The 21,067-nt window shown below is 32.8% G+C and overlaps 3 protein-coding genes across 10 annotated transcripts; 1 reads left to right on the top strand and 2 right to left on the bottom strand.

Annotated features, from left to right (window-relative positions):
• Positions 1-5,181: 5,181 nt before the first annotated feature.
• LOC146903594 (glutathione S-transferase zeta class-like) lies at positions 5,182-9,628 on the bottom strand. Of its 3 annotated transcripts, none has more exons than XM_085737336.1 (11): positions 9,561-9,628; positions 9,352-9,460; positions 8,676-8,732; positions 8,496-8,581; positions 8,345-8,419; positions 8,155-8,208; positions 7,934-8,009; positions 6,858-6,919; positions 6,290-6,349; positions 5,650-5,770; positions 5,182-5,482 (listed from the first exon to the last, which is right to left on the bottom strand). In XM_085737336.1, exons 1-10 carry the CDS (start codon positions 9,561-9,563, stop codon positions 5,672-5,674), a joined length of 681 nt encoding a protein of 226 aa, XP_085593462.1. In that variant the 5' UTR covers positions 9,564-9,628; the 3' UTR covers positions 5,182-5,482; positions 5,650-5,671. The 3 variants fall into 3 exon arrangements, with proteins under 3 accessions (XP_085593462.1, XP_085593463.1, XP_085593464.1); XM_085737337.1 differs by having other exon boundaries at positions 5,182-5,463; XM_085737338.1 differs by lacking the exon at positions 8,345-8,419.
• Positions 9,629-11,271: 1,643 nt separating this feature from the next.
• On the top strand, positions 11,272-16,120 carry LOC146903593 (glutathione S-transferase zeta class-like). 4 transcript variants are annotated; one of them, XM_085737333.1, is made up of 10 exons: positions 11,272-11,353; positions 11,423-11,606; positions 11,719-11,804; positions 11,881-11,955; positions 12,092-12,145; positions 12,250-12,325; positions 14,551-14,612; positions 14,969-15,028; positions 15,593-15,713; positions 15,889-16,120. In XM_085737333.1, the coding sequence occupies exons 1-9, from the start codon at positions 11,351-11,353 to the stop codon at positions 15,701-15,703; spliced, it is 711 nt and encodes a 236-aa protein (XP_085593459.1). In that variant the 5' UTR covers positions 11,272-11,350; the 3' UTR covers positions 15,704-15,713; positions 15,889-16,120. The 4 variants fall into 4 exon arrangements, with proteins under 4 accessions (XP_085593459.1, XP_085593458.1, XP_085593460.1 ...); XM_085737332.1 differs by having other exon boundaries at positions 15,870-16,120; XM_085737334.1 differs by having other exon boundaries at positions 15,829-16,120.
• Positions 16,121-17,266: 1,146 nt separating this feature from the next.
• Positions 17,267-20,624, bottom strand: LOC146903592 (glutathione S-transferase zeta class-like). 3 transcript variants are annotated; one of them, XM_085737339.1, is made up of 10 exons: positions 20,497-20,624; positions 20,228-20,396; positions 20,040-20,125; positions 19,889-19,963; positions 19,699-19,752; positions 19,495-19,570; positions 18,606-18,667; positions 18,229-18,288; positions 17,527-17,615; positions 17,267-17,361 (listed from the first exon to the last, which is right to left on the bottom strand). In XM_085737339.1, the coding sequence occupies exons 1-10, from the start codon at positions 20,497-20,499 to the stop codon at positions 17,355-17,357; spliced, it is 681 nt and encodes a 226-aa protein (XP_085593465.1). In that variant the 5' UTR covers positions 20,500-20,624; the 3' UTR covers positions 17,267-17,354. The 3 variants fall into 3 exon arrangements, with proteins under 3 accessions (XP_085593465.1, XP_085593467.1, XP_085593466.1); XM_085737341.1 differs by lacking the exon at positions 18,229-18,288 and having other exon boundaries at positions 17,495-17,615; XM_085737340.1 differs by lacking the exon at positions 18,229-18,288.
• Between the last annotated feature and the right edge of the window lie 443 nt (positions 20,625-21,067).

The following is a 21,067-nucleotide window of genomic DNA, read 5'->3' as shown; positions in this document are numbered from 1 at the left end:
GGTGGAAGTTTCCCGGAGGTTTTAAGTGAGTGTGTGGTGGCAAACGGTTTGAAGATGGTTTTCATAAATACTCCCTCCGTCCCTATATGTAAACACCCTTTTATTAGAGGGAAAGGGTGGTTACATTTAAGGACAGAGGGAGTAATAGGAGAGAGAATCAACTTGTTTCAATTTTTTTATTACGTGTCTTGTTTTTGTTGGTTGAGACTAAAGATGACATGTTAGGAAGAGACCATGCAAGAATTTCTCAAAGGCCGCTTACCAAATTATCCACTTTCTTCCCTAAAAGAAAAATTTATACGCACAATATTTTTAGTTTTAATGTTGAACTCAGGTTTTTTCCAAAAGAAAAACGTTGAACTCAGGTTATAAGAGTTTTAGAAAATTAATTTCCCATTATAAAATAACTTCCAATTTCACATGCTTTTATTTCCAAGAAAATGGGTGGAAATAAAATATTACCATGAAGGTGAGGATAAAATTGAATTAGCCACTTAGTAAACTAACCATATATCCTGTATTACTATGCATTTGAACACAAATAAATGAATCCTAGGAATGTGATAAATCCAAATTCACATTCATGTTACTATACATTTGAATAGTCAAAGTTTAAAATACTCATGTACGATGGAGTCACGAATCATGTAAGAATACAAAGGTGAGGCCACTTACCATGTGATTTTTAGATGCTCATGGGAACTTAATTCTTTTTATAATTAATTATGACATGTTTATAAGGTGTAGCTAGTGGTTTGACAAAACAATTCAAGGGTAAGACCTCAATTTCCCTTGTATACACAAAACAAATTGGTAACAACGGTTATTAACGTGACAAAATTAATTCCAAGTAATGAGGATTTGTTGACTGTAACGGTAAAATAACACTAATTAGAAAATGAAATCGTGTAATGACCAAGTTGACCAAGTCAAAACAAAAAATACAATTAATAATTAACTTTAAAATAAATTAGTAAAATTACAACAGAAAATACAAGACAGCCTGCAACAAAAGCTAAAACCTTTTTTGTCTTGGAAATGTCAAATACTAATGCTTGTTTTGCATAATAGTATGAAACTGGTAAAGCTAGTCAAATTTCCAATTCCTTGTGTTGCTACTCGACCTGCATAATTCTGCAGGACATTGTTTACATTTTTATGGTAGTATGAGTCATCATTTTGTGACTTTTCATATCAGGTTGTTTTGGTCTTGATGTTAAATCAAAGTAAATTTTCTGCTTTAGACTAGAGTTATTAATATACTTTCCTTTTAAAAAGAAAATTGGATGCACCGTATTTACAAAAATATTATAACCTTTCGAACCCCGATCATAGCGTCCGACCTAACAATTTTGTCATTTTACCAGTTGAGTTAAGATTTCTAGACAATATACTTTTCTTTTTAAAAAAAATAGATAAATTGTCGTTCAATTTAAGTAGTTCAATTTAAGTAGGACAAAACTAGTGGCCCCTTAACAAATGAAGGGCGTTTTGTCTTTTTGTATGAGAAAATTACTACATTTAGCAAAAAGGATAATTTGGGTTTTGTACACATTTACCTTATTTGTCTGTGCAAAAATGATTTTGTGAAGTTGCATAAAGCATGATAGTAAGTCAGTTTTGGTGCTACACTGCCACCATGTACCTTAACAGCAAAATTGGTTGCAGTAGACAATCAATGTAATAAAGTTCAAGTCAATTGCACAAATATCATCGTCTCATTTCAAACAATGGTTGGAATTTTACTGATGTAGATTTCTGTTGTAGAAAGTGTTTTTTGTACAAGTATTGTCTATTGTAAAGTTTAACGTTAGAGGAAAAAATTACAAGACATTATTGAGTTAATTGATTCATCAGTAGTTTGCTGTACGTACATAGATCCAAAATGTATTATTCTATTTGCTTCGATTGGGATTGAATTGTTGGCATAGTACTTTTTAACAGTTAAAATTATGAGTGATAAAAAAAAAACTTTGAGTTTTATAGCAATAAAAATAGGATAAATTTTATATACAACTTGCATAATGGTTTGTCACAATAAGAAAGTGATCCTCTTTTTCCTTCCTAAACCTTCCAAATTCTTTTGAAGTAGATAGATATAGATATATGTGCTACATTGGTCACAAAAAAATAAATACTTTTTATTAGGAAAAAAATAAGTCTTCTAACCCGTATGGAAAGGGGAAAAAAAAAATCATCAAATGGATAGAATATAAGTCTTATGATTCAAATCTTGTAAAAGCATGAGTGTTACTATATATTTCGAAGGTTAGTATCGTAAGAGTTGAGACTCACAAACGGGTATGTTATGTTTTTGAAATATCATTCAAATTTTCAACCTTATTTGCTGGAAACCACATGAGGGCATACGGGGACGAATGTTCTTTAGTTAGATTTGGGAAAGCTGCCCCGTTATGCTATTTTGGCCATAATTTCATGTTTCTAATAGTGTGTGTTTTTTAAAACGAGGATTTGTGGTATATGATATTTCCACCACTAACTGAAATTATGGATCCGTCTCTGAAAATTTTGAAAAAAAGCAACATTGTCGATATTTTTTCACGAAATGTTGTTAGCAATACACAACATTTTCTGTAGAACATCTCCAACGCACTCCCTTTGAAGGATAAAAATGGAATGGCAAACAAACACTTCTATACATTTCTTGAACACAATTCGTTATATTTTCTTTTTCATCCAAAAAAATAAATGTCTTCAAGAAATGTTTTTTTTTTTGCTTCCACTTATCGTAAACGTGTAATTTTTTTTTACTCTTTTGTTTCCATTTAAATAAATTGTCCATTGGACGCATTTTCCACACAATCTATTTTTCATAGTTGTTTTTTTTTTTTTTGTATTATTTCGTGAAGCTACATAACCATATGTTAACTTTTCTTTTGAGAGGAAACCATATGCTAAATTTTATAGCCCATCCATTTAATGCTCAAATTATATTCACAATCAAAGATAAACTTTTGTCTTCTATGAAAAGAAAAAAAATTGTCATCCTATAATTTTATGTTAGTCTTAACTCAATCTTTCAAAAATCACTTGTAAGATGAAGATTACACATACTTATAAACTCATGTTCATATCTTATATTTTGCAATATGAGATCTTAACACATACCTTCACTCTCAAAACGGGACACTTGAAGTGTGATTCAAGTGGCACCATATCGATGATCTGATAACTTGTAATCCAAATGATTTTAGATACACTTGGATACAATTTTAGGATTTTTTAGATTGAACCTCACTCAAACTTACACGGCAGTTGAGTAAGATCCAAGTCATAATTCTAAGTCGTTTATACAGTCTCAATTTTTAGTTAATGGAACGAAAATATCAACCCCTATTTTGAGTCAAATACGTAAGAAATAAAACTAGAAAATGATATGAATTTAGAGATGAACATTAAGAAACATAAATATGAATTTAGAAATGAAAATTAAGAAACATAACAACAATCCATACGCTACTGCAAGTCACAATTTAACTATTTTGGATCCATCGTACAAAATGATATGAGACTATTTTGGATCCATCGTACAAAATGATATGAGAGATAGTGGATGATGTCAAATACAAGATCGAGGTAGAATAAATGATATAAGGATATACAAGAGGTGAAATTTGTTAGCAAAAAATACATTCCAATGACAATTTTTTTCTCTTTCTAATCAAAAGTTTAGGTGAAGGCGGACCTCAGTGTTTTTTAGAGACCACCTACCAAATAGATTCTCATATTGTCAACGGGAGTTGAACCCACCATCTTATGGGTGAGTCAATTTCTTATCAAATGAACAAACATTCATCGGCAATCAAAGACAATTTTTAGCACATAATTAAGGCTTGCATTGTTCAAAAAAAAAAAAAAAAACCAAGGCTTGCAGTGTTACATGGACAAAATACTGAGCAATAAATTGCGTACGAAAAAGCAGTTTTGCAAAGGTGAGATAGAGAAATGCGCTCTCAAAAAAAAGATCGAGAAATGCGTACAAATATTTAGTAAAGAAAATCAATAAACATCCCGAACCTAATAATAAAAGATTAATAAATTGCTCCACTCCCCTTGTCCAACTCAAAAATTGAATCAAATAACTAGTCTATAAATTAAAGGGTCTTCCTAACAAATATGTTAGGGCACTTCTTAAAGATTCTAAAATAGAAATAATTGGTAAGTTTTAAATAGAAAAAGTTACTTTTTTAAAATTTTAATGTGTTGAATGCATCAATCTCAAAAACAAAATTTATTCTTTAGCTTCTTAACAAGTATCCTAATCTGTACCAAAAAAAAAAAAAAAAAAACAAGTATCCTACTAAAACACTTGTTAGCATTTCCCTAAATTAAAATAAGAGTAATGTTGGGATCACACGCCCTTGAACACACCCACTAATATGACACGACACTCTTTTAATTGAACAATGCCACATGCGACCGAAACAAAGAGCGAAACTTGAAACCCCACATATCTCTCTCAAACGACCAACCACCATCGGTACTCAACCTTTGCTGCAACGGCCGCCGTTCGTCCCACTGCCCAGTAAATGACCCCATCCCCTCAAGGCCCCAACCATCACCGCCTAATAACCTTGCTCTCAGCCGCTGCGCCGGAAATCTAGTTTTAGTGAGTGGTGAATCACTCGTGGTTTTTGATAGTGAGAACAATGGTCAAATAACAGCTTGCAAAATTAGCTCGGCAATGAGAAATTGCAATCGAAAAAGCTCAGTGAGTCTATTTACATCAACACCCAAACACCTGTGACTGAATATAATCTATTATCTGGACAATGGGAAATTATGAAGGAAAATAAAATAAAATGCAGATTTAATTAACTTCGAAGCATTATCCACGAAACAATCAATAAATTGGGTGTTTGAGTGCAATATGTATATGCATGATAAAATTGTCCAAAATTCGAGGTAGTAGCTCTGCAAAGAAGATGATAGTCCAATAATCAGGAGCTAAGATCTCTCTATTTTTTAGTCTCTTCATTTCTCCAATTTAAAGAAATAAAACACAAAAAAGTTTGTAAAAACCATAAATAATTAATAATGGTAGAACCCACTACATACTTTTTTGTATTTATCTCTCACCAAATGACATTATCCATTTATTTTAAGCAAATGAAGAAGATCTTTACTCATTAATTAGAGGTAGAGATGGACTATAAAACATTGAGTCAAGACCCTCTCCATTTTTTATTATCTTTATTCTTTCAATTACCAAAGTTTTTTTTTCCATTAGATGTTAAAAACATCTATAAACACAATTCCACCAAAAGATATAAAAACAAATTTGACCGAGAATACGATGTGGAAACTAAACACTAGGATTATCAAACACATACGTGCAATAGATTACACTTGGATACCTTATTGCTACATAAAGTATCTTGTATCTTTGTTACAAATTCAACCAGCTGCTAAATCAGTAGGTCCTGCTGCAATTTCTCCAACCTAACATGAGGTTGCACTTCTGTGATATCCAGCAATTAAAATCAAACATCGAAAATTACTAACTGTGCCAAGATAACCAAGAGAGAGAAAAAAATCGGCATAGTGTAGATTATTGCACATTCATAAACTATTCAAATAATAAATGGCAGCTCTAAAAAATTATCATATGCTTTAGAGGTCACTTACCAGCCCCAAATTATTGAATCAGCTAGCCTACTGCATCTGGCTGATTCTCTGGCAAAGCATCCCGGAATGCTGGGATCTCATAATATGTCTCATGTAATCTTGATAGAATAGGAAACTCATTCTGGTTGAACAATTAAGGGAAAAGTAAGTCATGTGATGAATTTGGGCAATGCAATTTGATACATGACAAAATATTTCAACCCCCTTAAATGAATGCATCCTCTTTCTGATTGAATGACCAATTTGATCTTTGAAACGTTGATTGCATGTACTTCACTAACAGCCAACAAGTGGTTAAAGCAAAAAAACCATGTACTTTTGCAAAATTTTAAAATCAAACAGATCAGAACTAATACTAAGATTAACTCATCTTACACATTCATATTATTAGCTTCATTTGAAGAACACAAAATGAAAGGCTGACACAATCATTGAATCTAAATCTACTAAAAGCTTAAGCAAATAGGCAATGGCCAAAGGAGTGTGAACAAAACACAAGGCTAAAACTGACAGGGAAGACAGTGAATATACATCCTCAATCAAAGAAGCTAAAGTAATGGCACCACAGCAATAAAAGCCATATGTTTCATTACAACCCCTTATTCCCGCACAAAAATATATCGAGACCATAGAATACTACCATGTGAATGTTGAATCTCTTAGATGCAGCATGTAACTGAGGTGCTAAAAATATATCCGCCTACAAATGATAATAAACGTGTTAGGTTATATATAACTATGATAGACAACATTAAGCCAAAAATATATTCCAAGAAAGATGCAAATCTAGTGCTTGTTTCTACAGCTAACCCTATTAATTTTCAAAAACTTGTGATCTGACTTTGGAGCTGAATAGCATTACAACAACAACAACAACAACAACGCCTTATCCCACTAAGTGGGGTCGGCTACATGGATCAAATGCCGCCATAATGTTCTATCAAAGACCATATTTGGATCCAACTCATTGACCTCTAAATCTTTTCTAATGGTTTCTCTAATAGTTTTCTTAGGTCTTCCTCTACCTCTTAGGTCTTCCTCTATGACATGGAGCTGAATAGCATTATAATTTTAAAATATCAGAAGATAAATACATTTATTACATTATACATCAGTGATCAGACATATGAATAGTTGTCATTGCTAGCCAAAAATTTTGGGCTACTGGACCCTTTTAACAGAACTAACTCCAATCATTAGCAACATACCATGAAAACTTCGTCTCCAGTAGCATACCTCCCAGTGTGTTCTTTCAATAGCTTTTCAAGGGCTGAAACACATTCAATTATAAAAATATTGGATTAGATAAAGCCAGCAACACACTGAAACTCGTATCTAGTAAGGAAACCTATCTCTAGTAAGTAGGGACCTAACAAACAAAAAAAAATTTATCTGTGAAGCACGGGATATAAGGTTGGCCTGATGGTCGAGGTGGGGAAATCAAGAAGTGGAGTGATACAGAGGTCAATGGTTTGATCCCCACTCCCAACATATTACTAACTATACTAACATTTGTCATTCATAAAAATAAAAATATAAAGGAGTGAGGACAAAATAACACAGTGAATATTTTCTTCAATCATTAATATCATGTGCTAGTCTGTTGAAAGATAGTCAACGCCTGAATGCTCAAGCTAACAAATGTTATTTCCACCAGGTCTACTAGTATACCTTTGACCAATCGAAAGATTCACTCCATTTGTTAGGTTCAAAATCATTGAGGTCCTAAAGGAGATAGACATCCTCTGCCAGCAAGACAACTGGTTGATATATTCACATGAACTACCAACTTACGAAAGATTGAATTTGGTTATCCTCATATGTTCCTATTTTTATTTTATTTTGGTTTCTCTTCTTATTTCTGGTTCACTCCACAGATTAAGTCCAAATGTTTATCAAGAAATGTAGTGCTCAAATAGTAAAATCCCAATTGCTCTCATCGCATTGACAACTATATTCAAGTTCATATTGCCATTGTAATAGCCAAATTTCGTATGTGTTTCATTAAGAATAAAGCAAAAAGTTTTAATTAATGAAGACCACCTCATTTCCATGCCATTTAGATGAAACTTCTACTTCTCTTTTGGACCAAAAGGATCGAGAAAGTAAACATTGTTCTCTTAATGATTTGTTATCATACACAGTATGCTAGTTATTAGAGTAAATTTTTTAACTTTGAATAAATGCATGACATAATTGACACTAATGATGGAACTATATCTTTTGCTACTAATTTTATAAATTCTTTCTAAAGCTATTGGTGAGCAAATTAGTCTAATCTCACCTGTGAAGCCTTTTTTGATTACATTCTGGACCCATGGAAGTTTTTCATCAGGGCCAACTTTTCCCTCAATGTACTTCTGCAAACAGAAAAGCAAAATATCAATAAACCTATCATATGCACTGTAAATCCACAAAATGGTTGGTTTGTTCCTTTTCTCCCTTTTAAATAACAGCAAAACAGCCTATAATTTTGAGAGAGAGAAAAAGAGATGGCTTACATACCAGGAGATTTAGGTTATGAAGGGGTTGTATTGATGAAGAAACAATACTGACAGCCTGTGGATGAAATCAATAGAAGAGAATCCATTTCCAGAACATGAATTTGAACAGGAGAATGAGATTCAAATTTGATTACATATATATTATCCAACTTACAGTGAAAAAGAAAACACTGCACTATATACTTAGTTACCTGGAAATTGATAGCTCTTTTGTGAATATCAGTAGGGAGCAAAGGATGTTGTTGAGGATACTTATCCTCCAAATACTGCGAGCAATGCATAGATAGAAATCATGAAAATGAAACAGACATTGTAGATTTTTAGAAAAGGAGTGAGACTGACCATGATAATAGCGAAAGAGTCAAAAATAACAGCAGGGCCATCGACGAGAACAGGAACAAAACCAACAGGGTTGAGCTGGAGAAACTCTGAAGATGTGAAAAATAAATAAAATGTTGTAATGCAATTGATACTATAAATTATGACATAGGTTAGGGGTAAGGAAAAAAGAGAGGATCGAACCAGGATGAGATTGTTCTCCCTTCAACAGATTAACTGCTTTGTACTCATATTTGAGACCTGAATGAATGAATGAATGAATGTAAAGGTTAAAGTGAGTCTTAATTTCTTTAAGGGAAATGCTAACCGGTGCCCCCGGATACTAAAAAATAAAATTATATAGTAGTTATTGCATTGAAAATTGTGTAATCAATCTATAAAAAGTCAAAAAAGTTTCCTTTTTTTGGTATCCTTAACCAGTGTCCGGGCTGGCACGGGTTAACATGAACATGACCCTTTCTTTAATTGGTACTCCCTTTTTTAAGTGTCGTTAAAATAGTACACTCCAACTGAGATAGTGGATTTTTTAGAGTTTTTTTTTCCTTGTTATACTCTCGTTTTAATCCATCAATGAATTCTTCCAATTTTTCGTTTGCATGCACTCTGTCTCTTTCCAATAAATTTGATGTATCGCTCTCTCTAATAAATTCCGATTTGTTTTTTTTTACATACACTCTATCTCTGTGACAATCTTCCGCTCTTTCTTCTTTTTTTAACACTCATGTCATGAGTCTTTTGTTTTTTTTTTTTTTTTTATCAGAATCGTTAAAATTTTGAAGAATATTAATGATTTTATTATTTATAGAAGAATTTGATTGAATAAAGTGTTGAATTGATGTTAAAAAGGGAAGCGACCTACCTTTGAGGTTGAGAGCGATTCGGACTCGAAAGGAACACGAACTCCTCCAATACGAATACAGGATCAGCTGTTGTTCTTGTTCTTCTTCAACAATAACACTTGCGTTTGCCTTGTTCAAAATTCAAATCAATGAAACATAATCAGTTCCATAAAAATAAAAATAAAAAAGGCGCATGTTAGAAGAAAGAAAGAAAGCAAAACGAACATACCATTGAGTTGCTTCTGCTTCTGCCGGTCCTAAAGTGTCGTGCTTAAACTTCCAACTTCGAACCTGAATACTAGTTGTTGCTGTTTTTTTCTTTTTATTATATCCTTTTTAGATATTTATGAGTAGTGATATATGGACAATCATTTTGGACAACTTTAATGACAACTTTTATTTTCTCTCTTTTCATTGATTCAAAACAATAGAGAGAGAATAAGAATATAATGTGAGTATGAGAGAGAAAGTTGTCAAAAAGTGGATGTACAAATATCATTTCTCGATATTTATTTATGTAATTTTGCATACTCTAAATAAATAGTATGTTTGTACACTTCTTGTATTAAATTAAATATATACGGAGTAGTAATTTTAACAAGTAATTGTTGTTTTTAATAAAAAAGTTACCGTTTTTAATTGTTTTAATAAAGTCTTACTTATCAAAGAGCAGCAGAGGAGAGATGACTATGGATAAGAAGATGAAATTTGGAGTTCAATGAGATAGAAAAAAGACTTGTTTTGTTTTGATGTTGAATGTGTCAACAAAAAATGCCACAGGCATGTATGGACGTTGGGGTGTCCATCAAATATAAATTCAAATGCTGCTTAAAATTTAATGTCACAAAACTCGATGTCTTGTCCTCGTGAGCTTAGCTCAATTGGTAATGGACAATGCATAACATATGCAAGATCTGAGGTTCAAATCCCAGCCACCACAAAAAAAACTTACAAAAAAAACTTAGATAATTTTTTTTAGGAAACCTAGATAATTTTTTTTGGGTGGTGTCCGGGATTCGAACCCCGAACCTTGCATATATTATGTAATTATGTATTGTCCTTACCAACTGATATAAGTTCACGGGAACAGATAAAATTTATTTAGACAAACATATAGATGATAAAATTTAAAAGTAAAATAATAAATTATTTCTCTTTTAAATTTTATTAGTTATGTGTACGTGCTCAAATACTTTTAATTTGGGATTGCAACTAAGTATTTTATCTTTGAAGAGTTGAAGTAGTTTATCGGCAAACTTTACAAGTTCCTCTAAAAATAAAAATAAAAATTTATCTTTTATTGAATGAATTTATAAAGTGGTGAGAAGAAATTGTTACCAAACAAATCTATTATCGTCTTACAAGTTTATAAGTTGTCCTTACAAGAGCATCCATAATGGAGAAACTCGTTTTTGAGTATTTAAATGAGTCACATGTATATATCTCACTCGCTTATAATTTTTTAATAGTAGTATCTAATAAACATTCATTCCCTCTAATCCAACATCTCATATAAATTTCTTAAACGAGACACACTAATCTTCTATCAATAACTCTATCATTACATTTCAATTTTTTAATATTAAAGACAAATGAGATCCACATATAAAGGGAAGTTTTGGCTGAGACCTCCAACTCATTAAGTACCCATAAATATTTTCTCCCCAGTTACCTATTAAGTACAAATCTTATGGAGATAAGATCTACCATTGAGGATGGTCTATGATCAGTGCCAAAAACACTTTATCTTTCATTGAGTCGATTTATATAAAGTGAGACTCGTTTCATGAATAGTGGGAGTCATGTAAGTTTTGTATGGTAAATATTGGAAAGTGAATGTTTGAGAGAGTTTTGTTAAACTCAATAATTGACTCTGCCCGCGTTATCTAAAAATGTATAGAGTCCAATTATATATGATTTTTAAAAGAGAAAAAAAGACCAAACCCGTAGAGTCTACTCTACTCTGGTTTGTTTGAAGTTGGAAGTTTAAGCACGGCACTTAGCAGCAACTCAATCTCAATGGTATGCTTTGCATCTTCTTCTTTGATTCATCTATTTACTTACTCATTATGTTTTGTTGATTCAAACTAGGCAAGTGCAAGTGCAAGTGAAGAACAACAACATAATAGTATTAGTAGTAAGCTGATTCTGTATTCATATTGGAGAAGTTCATGTGCCTTCCGAGTTCGAATTGCTCGAATTGCTCTCAACCTCAAAGGTCTCCAATATGAGTACAAAGCAGTTGATCTTTTTAAGGGAGAACAATATCATCCTGGTTAGTTCGTTGGTTCCTCTCTTTTTTTCCTTGCCCACTAACCCATTACATACAACCTTGTATGCTTAATTAATCTTTTTTTTTTTATTTATTTCATTTTCATATCTTTCAGATTTTCTCAAGCTCAACCCTGTTGGTTTTGTTCCTGTTCTCGTCGATGGCCCTGCTGTTATTTTTGACTCTTTCGCTATTATCATGGTAAGTCTCACTCCTTTTCTAAAAATCTACAATGTCTGTTTCATTTTCATGATTTCTATCTATGCATTGCTCGCAGTATTTGGAGGATAAGTATCCTCAACAACATCCTTTGCTCCCTACTGATATTCACAAAAGAGCTATCAATTTCCAGGTAACTAAGTATATAGTGCAGTGTTTTCTTTTTCACTGTAAGTTGGATAATATATATGTAATCAAATTTGAATCTCATTCTCCTGTTCAAATTCATGTTCTGGAAATGGATTCTCTTCTATTGATTTCATCCACAGGCTGTCAGTATTGTTTCTTCATCAATACAACCTCTTCAAAACCTTAATACCCTGGTATGTATGTCACATCTTACTTCTTCAAAATTTTAGGTTGTTTTGTTCTTTTTTTAAAGAGTGCATATGATAAGTTCATTGTTATTTTGCTTTTCTATTTGCAGAAGTACATTGAGAAAAAAATTAGCCCTGATGAAAAACTTCCATGGGTCCAGAGTGTAATTAGAAAAGGCTTCACAGGTGAGATTAGACTAATTTCCTCACCAATAAAAATAGTAGCAAAAGATATAGTTCCATAGCTAATGCCACTCAATTATGTCATGCATATATTCAAAGTTAAAGAGTTTATTCTAATATGCTAGCATATTGCATATGATAACGGATCATCAAATGAACAAGGTTTACTTTCTCAATTTTAACTTTATAGATCCTTTTGGTCCAAAAGTGAAGAACCAAAAGTTGCATTTACGTATGAAATGCCTACAATATAAGTTTAGAAGTGAGAAATAAAAATTAGTTATGAAATGATGATCATGCAACTATGTACAACTCTGTATCACGGTATGTTTGGGATGTCTAGGTGATTTTCCAATAATCTATAAAGCATATTTCCATATTGTGGGTCACATATGTCATCCTAGCCTCTAACAGTTAAAAAAATGTAACTAAAAAAAAAAAAACTATGTAAAACATTCAAAAGATCAGTGTCTAGGCATATATATAACCATTTTCAGGCACAACAGCATTTAATCCAAAAATCTGAAATCGGATGCAAACTCGCCCATCCAATGGTATAGGAGGAAAGCAACAAGTCATCAGACAAACTGATGGCTTCAGAACCCGACCACTCAAACCTATAACAATTGATCCAGGACCACCAACCCACAAATGATCGAAGCTTCATATATGAAACAATAGACAAGATAAAATGATCAACGCATTGCACTTAGCTAATCAATATATATCTCAAAATTCATTATAATTTCAAATCTAGGACAGACAACAATTAGCAGGGTGAACTAAAAGTTGGCTGATTAGCAAAAGAATGTACAATAGAATGAAATCATGTTAAATAATAAATGCTGGGGGGAATAATCTTTCCACTCTAGTGATTGCATGGGTAAGAACTTCTGCTGCAGCAGCAGAAAATCGCTAGTTGTATCCTTAGAAAAGTTAAAGTACTCCAAGGACAAATTTTGAGATATACTCCAAGAATAAACAATGAACTTTAAGGACTAGATGCACTTTTTATCCTGTGAATGAGGACTATATCTAGAGCACGGTAACAGACTGGAGACCTCAACATGTACACTTTTCTCAACAGAAAGATACGCCTAGGGCCTTAAATTTCCATGATGCAGTATATGATATATCACTGGTAATCGTTTAATCACCTAAATCACAACCAACATGTTTAACCATGAAACAGGAAGGAAATATATATGTATATATGAAAGAGATATTCATCTAAATATCAGCAACAAAAGTAAACAGATAAATACGGAAACACAGATAACTTACACTTCTCGGATTGAATTAAAGTAGATTGAACTCCCTGGTAAAACAAGGGACGTGAATGACTTCAGCACATAAGCCTGCCAGAGAAAATGAAATTTATATTTAGTACCTGTTTGAACTTTGAAATGAATGATATAAAGAAATGTCACAGAAAAAAACTAGTAATACTCCCATTAGAATTTCAAGAGCACTGTGATATGCAAATGAAGAAGTAAACAAAGGACCTAATAAGAGAAATAAAAAAACTATTGAGAAATTCACAAACCATACATGTGCTGCCATTTAGAATTTCTAAGCAACAGGAAAACACTTTCTTTATGCATATCAAATACAGCAAGTATACACTGTTGATACAAAACCAAATAGGTAAAACATGGGCCAGTCAGTCAATGAGCTCACAAAAAGTTCCACAGTTTACAACTTTCTATATTAACATAATAGACCCGTGATCCGAATTCCGTCACCCCCTTTTGAGCTTCCAAGTTTACGGAGGAGAACTTCAAAAGCCCCTCTAGTAAGTAAAAACAATGAATGTAACTTACCTAACAAAATAAAGTGGATCATAAAATTGGTCAAAGGCATAGTTTGTATCCCTGGTGGAAAGAACATTTGTTAGCTGCAACACTCGGGTCTTGACTATCTTTTGCCAGAGTGGCATTTAATGTTAATGGTTGAAGAAAATATTCACTGTGGTGTTTTGTCCTCGCTCCTCTTTTTTAATAACAAATGCTACTGTAGTTGGTATTACTGCTTTGGGGGTGGGGGGATCAAATCATTGACCTCCTTGTAACTCCACTTCTTAACTTCTCTACCCCAACCCAAACCTTACATCCTCTCCTTTACTGGTTAAAAATATTTTGTTTATGTCCCTCCTTACTAGATACAAGTTTCAGTGTGTTGTTGGATTAATCTAATATATAATGTATCTAAAATTGAATGTGTTTCAGCACTTGAAAAGCTATTAAAAGAACACGCTGGGAGATATGCTACTGGAGACGAAGTTTTCATGGTATGTTGCTAATCATTGGAGTTTGGTCGTCTGAAAACTAATTTTTTTTTTTTTGAAATGGCAAAATCTGAAAACTAATAAAAGGAGTAAATAAATCCTTTCAAAAGGGTCCAGTAGCCCAAAAATATTGGCTAGCAATGCCAACTATTCAAATGGCTGATCACCGATGTATAAAGTAATAAATATATTTATCCTCCGATATTTTAGAATATGATGCAATCCAACTCCAAAGTTAATGATCGCAAGTTTTTGAAACTTAATATGGTTAGTTGTAGGAACAAGCACATTTGCATGTTTTTAGGAATATATTTTCGGCTTAATTATGTATAATCTATCATGTTCATTATCATTTGCAGGCGGATATATTTTTAGCCCCTCAGTTAGATGCTGCTTCTAAGAGATTCAACATTGACATGGTAGTATTCTATGGTCTCATGTATATAATGAAATGTATGGCTTGTATTTCTGTGGTGCCATTACTACAGCTTCTTTGATCAAGGATGTGTCTTCACCGTTTCCCTGTTACGATAAAAACATCAAGCAAGGCAGTTTTAGCCTTGTGTTTTGTCCAACTCCAAACATATATCCGCTGTTGTCTAAATGCCTCCGGCCTTTGCCTATTTGCTTGAGCTATTAGCTGATTTAGATTTTGAATTAGTGTTAGCGTTTCATTTAGTGTTTTTCAAATCAAGCTAATAATATGAATGTGTAAGATGAGTTAGTCTTAGTTCATATCTGTTTGATTAAAAAAATTCGGAGTTGGACAAAAGATGAAGTGCATGAGTCATGACTTGCTTGCCTGCACCACTCGTTGGCTGTTGGTGAAGGTTTCAAAAATAAACTGGTCAATATGGATAAAACCAGTCATTGCGGAACTCTCAAAGTTTTGAAATCTTTTATAGTGAAATCTCCTGTCATGTATCAAATTGCATTGCCCAAATTCATCGCATGACTTACTTTTCCCTTAATTGTCCAAGCAGAATGAGTTCCCTACTCTATCAAGATTACACGAGACATATTATGCGATCCCAGCATTCCGGGAGACGTTGCCAGAGAATCAACCAGATGCAGCAGGCTACCTGAGTCAGTAATTTGGGACTGGTAAGTGAACCTCTAAAGCACATGATAAATATTTAGAGCCACCATTTACTATTTCACTAGTTTATGAATTTGTCAATGATCTACATTATGCCGGTTTTGATTATCTTTGTCCCAGTTTGTAATTTTCAATGCTTGATTTCAATTGATGGACAACAGAAATGTGACCTGATGTTAGGTTGGAGAAGTTGCAGCAGGACCCACTGATTCAGCAGCTGGTTGAATTTGTAACGATATACAATACTTTATGTAACAATAAGGTTTTCCATGGGCAATTTACTACTTCCGTAGTTCTGTTCCTTTTTTTTAAGCCTCACATATATGTATCGTATTTAATGTTTTCATTTTATGTATAGATGTTTCTAAATACTCTTTTATATGGATAAGTGTTTAATTTTGACTTCTCATCATTCAAGACATCGAGTAATATTAATAAGCGGCTATGAAGCACGGACACTCTTTCGAATTAGGCGACACATGTCTGACACTGACACGACACCGACACATATACACTGAATTATGTGATTTTCTCAAATTATTAACATTGTCGGTGTCAGTGTCTATGTCTTGTCTGACGTTCGTGTCCATATTTGTGCTTCATATTTGAAAACAATAATACTGTAAATGTATCTGGTAATTTCTAATGCAATTTATATAGACATTTTCCCCCCAAAAAAGTGTTTATATTTGAAGTCATAGTATTGCACGGATCATGTACAACAAGTAGATAAATTGGTGATTCGGTCCATAAGTCTAATCCTAGTGTTTAATTTCCTCGTATCCATAGTTTCCACTTTGTATTCTCGGACAAATCTCAGAGATTGCTTGATTTGGTGTTTGATGAGATATCATAATGGCAGCTTCATTTGTGGTTATGTTGGCTACCGAGATATGGCCTTGTTGCAAGGTATCCTCCTTTGTTGGGAGGCAAGATTCAAAAATGTCATGTGCTACTCTAATTCTCTCCACGCTATCTAGCTGGTGCAAAAGGGGGAGATGTAGCTACTCATCTTTATGGTAACAAGATTTGTTGTGATAAGACAATACTCATTCCGATCACTATTATAAGCAAAAAGTTATTTTTTAGATTCATTGAATAATTCGTGTAATTGGTCAGACCAAATACATGAGTTATTCAATTAATCTAAAAAGTAACTTTTTGGCCCCAAACACATGGACAGGCTAAGTTGAGAGACTTTACATACAAATTGACAGCTATAAAATACACTACATCGTTTTCTTAATATATGTGAAAAATTGAAAATCGTAATTGAGGCATAGAAAAAGAAATGGTGGTAGTTAATTGCACGTGGCAACCTTATTGCTGGAAAATGCTAGTAACAAATGACTGACATTGTTTAAGGAGCCAAAATAGATAACTTTTGTATAGAAAAGTGATGTAATAATTACTCTGAGAATAGTTTGATTTGTATTTCTAAGACAAAAAAAATTTCTATTATAGATTTTTGAAACAATGTCCTTAAGACACTTGCTAGCATGACCCTAAGTATTGTATACCATTACAAATACTAAATCTGGAGGCAAATTCAACAAGATTCTAAATCAGTAGGTCCAGCTGCGATATCTCAAACCTAACATCAGGTCGCATTTATGTTATCCATCAATCAAGTCAAGCACTGAAAATTACAAACTGTGCCAAAAACATACAAAAAAAAAAACTAATCAGAACCGGCAGCATAGTGCAGATTAATAACACATTCATAAACTAGAGAAATAATAAATGGTAGCTCTAAAAATTCATCATGTGCTTTAGGAGTCACTACCCAGTCCCCAATTATTGACTCAGCTAGCTTACTGCATCTGGCTGATTCTCTGGCAAAGCCTCCGGAATGCTGGGATCTCGTAATATGTCTCGTGTAGTCTTGATAGAGTAGGGAACTCATTCTGCTTGGACAATTAAGGGAAATGTAAGTCATCTGATGAATTTGGGCAATGCAATTTGACATGACATAATATTTCACTATAGAAAATAACAGGTTTCAAAATTTTAGAGAGCTTGACAATGACTGGTTTTATCCATATTGAACACCCTCTTATTAATGCATCCTCTTTCTGATTGAATGCCCAGTTTTATCTTTGAAATGTTAGTTGCATGTACTTCACCAACAGCCGACGACCCGTAAAAGCAATAAAGTAGTGCACTTTTGAGAAATTTGGTAATTAAACAGATCAGAACTAAGACTGAGATTAACTCATCTTACACATTCATATTATTTGCTTGATTTGAAGAGCATGGAACGAAGGTTGACACAGTCATTCAATCTAAATCAACTACAAGTTCAAGTAAATATGCAAAGGCATTTAGGTAACAGCCTATATTTGTTTCGATTGGGAACAAAACACAAGGCTAAAACTGCCTTGCTTAAAATTTTAATCATAATAGGGAAAACAGTAAAGATGCATCTTGATCAAAGAAGTTGTAGTAATGGCCCCACAACAATACACTATACATTTCATTAGATATGCATAAAATATACACGAGACCATAGAATACTACCATGTCAATGTTAAATTTCTTAGATGCAGCATGTAACTGAGGTGCTAAAAATATATCCGCCTGCAAATGATAATGAACATGTTAGATTATACATAACTCAGCCGACAATATATTCCACAAAAGATGCAAATCTAGTGTCTGTTCCTACAGCTAACCTTATTAGTTTTCAAAAACTTGCATCATTGACTTTGGAGTTGAATTGCATTATATTATAAAATAGCAGATGATAAATACATTTATTACATTATACAACAATGATCAGACATTCATATGGTTTATCGCGCTAGCAAAGATTGGGCAACTTGACCCTTTTGACAGGAGTTATTTATTCCTTTACTAGTTTTCAAACAAACAAACTTCGATGATTAGCAACATACCATGAAAACTTCGTCTCCGGTAGCATACCTCCCAGTGTGTTCTTTCAATAGCTTTTCAAGTGCTGAAATACATTCAATTGTAAATACATTCAATTATATTAAGCCAACAACACACTGAAACTTATTCTAGCAAGGAGGGACATAACATAAACAGAACAATAACTGTGTCTAGCAAGAAGTATTTCCTATCAATAAAGGAGAGGATATAAGATTTGACTTGGTGGTTGGGCGGGGAGTTTAAGAAGTGGAGTGGTAAGGTCTATGATTTGATCCCCACCCCCAACATAATACCAACTATACTAACATTTGCAAATAAATAAAAAACATGAATGAGGACAAAATACCACAGTGAATATTTTCTTCGACCATTAACATTACTAGCTATGCCTTTGACCAATCAAAAGATCCACTTTTTTTGTTAGGTACAAAATCATATTTGCACTGTTAAGTCATAAGTGTTAACACAATCTTTTATAAGCAGTTGATTATTCAAAACAGTTGAGATCCTGGAGATAGATATCAACTATCAGCGATACAGTTGGTTGATATAGTCTCATGAACTAGCTACTTAGGGTTGATCTGGAAGATAAATTTGGTTATCATCATATGTTCCGCCCCATTTCCATGGCATCTAGATGAAATTTCTGGTGCTTCACTTTTGGACCAAAAGCATCTATTACGTTAAAATTGAGAAAGTAAACCTTGGTTTCTTAATTAATGATCCGTTATCACACTTCTTGAAAAAAGTGATATGTTATCATAGACAATTTTGATTAAACTGTTTAACTTTGAATCAATGCATGACATTAACTATGAAACTGTATCTTTTGCTACTATTTTTATCAATCCCTGTCTAAAGCAATTGATGAGGAAATTAGTTTAATCTCACCTGTGAAGCCTTTTCTAATTACACTCTGGACCCATGGAAGTTTTTCATCAGGGCTAATTTTTTTCTCAATGTACTTCTGCAAATAGAAAAGCAAAATAACAATGAACTTATCATATGCACTCTAAACCCACAAAACGGTTGCTTCCTTTAAAAAAAGAACAAAACAACCTAAAATTTTGAAGAAGTAAGATGTGACATACATACCAGGGTATTAAGGTTTTGAAGAGGTTGTATTGATGAAGAAACAATACTGACAGCCTGTGGATGAAATCAATAGAAGAGAATCCATTTCCAGAACATGAATTTGAACAGGAGAATGAGATTCAAATTTGATTACATATATATTATCCAACTTACAGTGAAAAAGAAAACACTGCACTATATACTTAGTTACCTGGAAATTGATAGCTCTTTTGTGAATATCAGTAGGGAGCAAAGGATGTTGTTGAGGATACTTATCCTCCAAATACTGCGAGCAATGCATAGATAGAAATCATGAAAATGAAACAGACATTGTAGATTTTTAGAAAAGGAGTGAGACTTACCATGATAATAGCGAAAGAGTCAAAAATAACAGCAGGGCCATCGACGAGAACAGGAACAAAACCAACAGGGTTGAGCTTGAGAAAATCTGAAAGATATGAAAATGAAATAAATAAAAAAAATGTTGTAATGAAATTGAGATGCTATAAATAAATACGGAGTAAGGAAAAGAAGAGAGGAACGAACTAACGAGGATGAGATTGTTCTCCGTTCAACAGATTAACTGATTTGTACTCATATTTGAGACCTTTGAGGTTGAGAGCGATTCGGACTCGGAAGGAACATGAACTTCTCCAATACGAATACAGGATCAGCTTTTCTTGTTCTTCTTCTTCAACTACAACTACACTTGCGTTTTCCTTGTTCAAAAAAATTCAAATGAACGAAACATAATAATGAGTTGAGTAATAGATCGAACAAGGAAGGCGCATGTTAGAAGAATATGAATAGCATACATACCATTGACTTCAGCCAACTCCGTGCAGACGTTCTGTTCTGTCAAGGAGGAGTAGTGGGTTCGTGTTTTTTTTTTTTTTCCTTTTCTTTATCTACCTTTCTCTTATCGAAAAAAATGCTACTCTCACGAAAAGGTGTTTGTTTTTTTTGGATTAATTTTTTTTTGGTACTAGTAAATATATTAACTTTTTGTTATAATCTATCTAAATTTTTTTTAATTTTCTTATCAAGTAACTTTTTTAACAAATTTTCTTCTTTTAAGTAATTTTCTTCTTTATTTTTTATTCCTTCTTTTAAGTAAATTTATGTGTGGAATTCATATTTTTAAATAAAAATTTTGCAAAAAATTATAATATTATAATAACAACTTCTCCCAAAATAAATTAGAATTTTTTTAACAAAACATAATTAAATATGAATTTTTATATTTTTTTTAGTTAAAAATTCATATTTAATTCATGTTTTGTTTAAAAAATCTACTTCATTTTTTTTTTTACAGATTTTCACAATATTCTATAAATTTATGCACAATTTCATCAAAAAAAATACATAAGCTGACTTAAAAATAGGGATC

The sequence above is a fragment of the Medicago sativa genome, chromosome 8 (genome assembly GCF_051527215.1).
Source record: "Medicago sativa cultivar Bolivia chromosome 8, Bolivia_mono, whole genome shotgun sequence".
NCBI lineage: Eukaryota > Viridiplantae > Streptophyta > Magnoliopsida > Fabales > Fabaceae > Medicago > Medicago sativa.
This window is presented reverse-complemented; position numbering and strand designations above follow the sequence as displayed.

What these genes read in the sequence shown, in the direction of transcription:
- LOC146903594 (XM_085737336.1), bottom strand. An exon ending in AATCGCTCTCAACCTCAAAG is followed by an intron (nt 8,733 to 9,351) that starts GTAGGTCGCTTC and finishes TCATTCATTCAG; the next exon opens with GTCTCAAATATGAGTACAAA. An exon ending in GGGAGAACAATCTCATCCTG is followed by an intron (nt 8,582 to 8,675) that starts GTTCGATCCTCT and finishes TCACATCTTCAG; the next exon opens with AGTTTCTCCAGCTCAACCCT.
- LOC146903593 (XM_085737333.1), top strand. An exon ending in ACTCTTTCGCTATTATCATG is followed by an intron (nt 11,805 to 11,880) that starts GTAAGTCTCACT and finishes CATTGCTCGCAG; the next exon opens with TATTTGGAGGATAAGTATCC. An exon ending in AAAGAGCTATCAATTTCCAG is followed by an intron (nt 11,956 to 12,091) that starts GTAACTAAGTAT and finishes TTTCATCCACAG; the next exon opens with GCTGTCAGTATTGTTTCTTC.
- LOC146903592 (XM_085737339.1), bottom strand. An exon ending in ACTCTTTCGCTATTATCATG is followed by an intron (nt 19,964 to 20,039) that starts GTAAGTCTCACT and finishes CATTGCTCGCAG; the next exon opens with TATTTGGAGGATAAGTATCC. An exon ending in AAAGAGCTATCAATTTCCAG is followed by an intron (nt 19,753 to 19,888) that starts GTAACTAAGTAT and finishes TTTCATCCACAG; the next exon opens with GCTGTCAGTATTGTTTCTTC.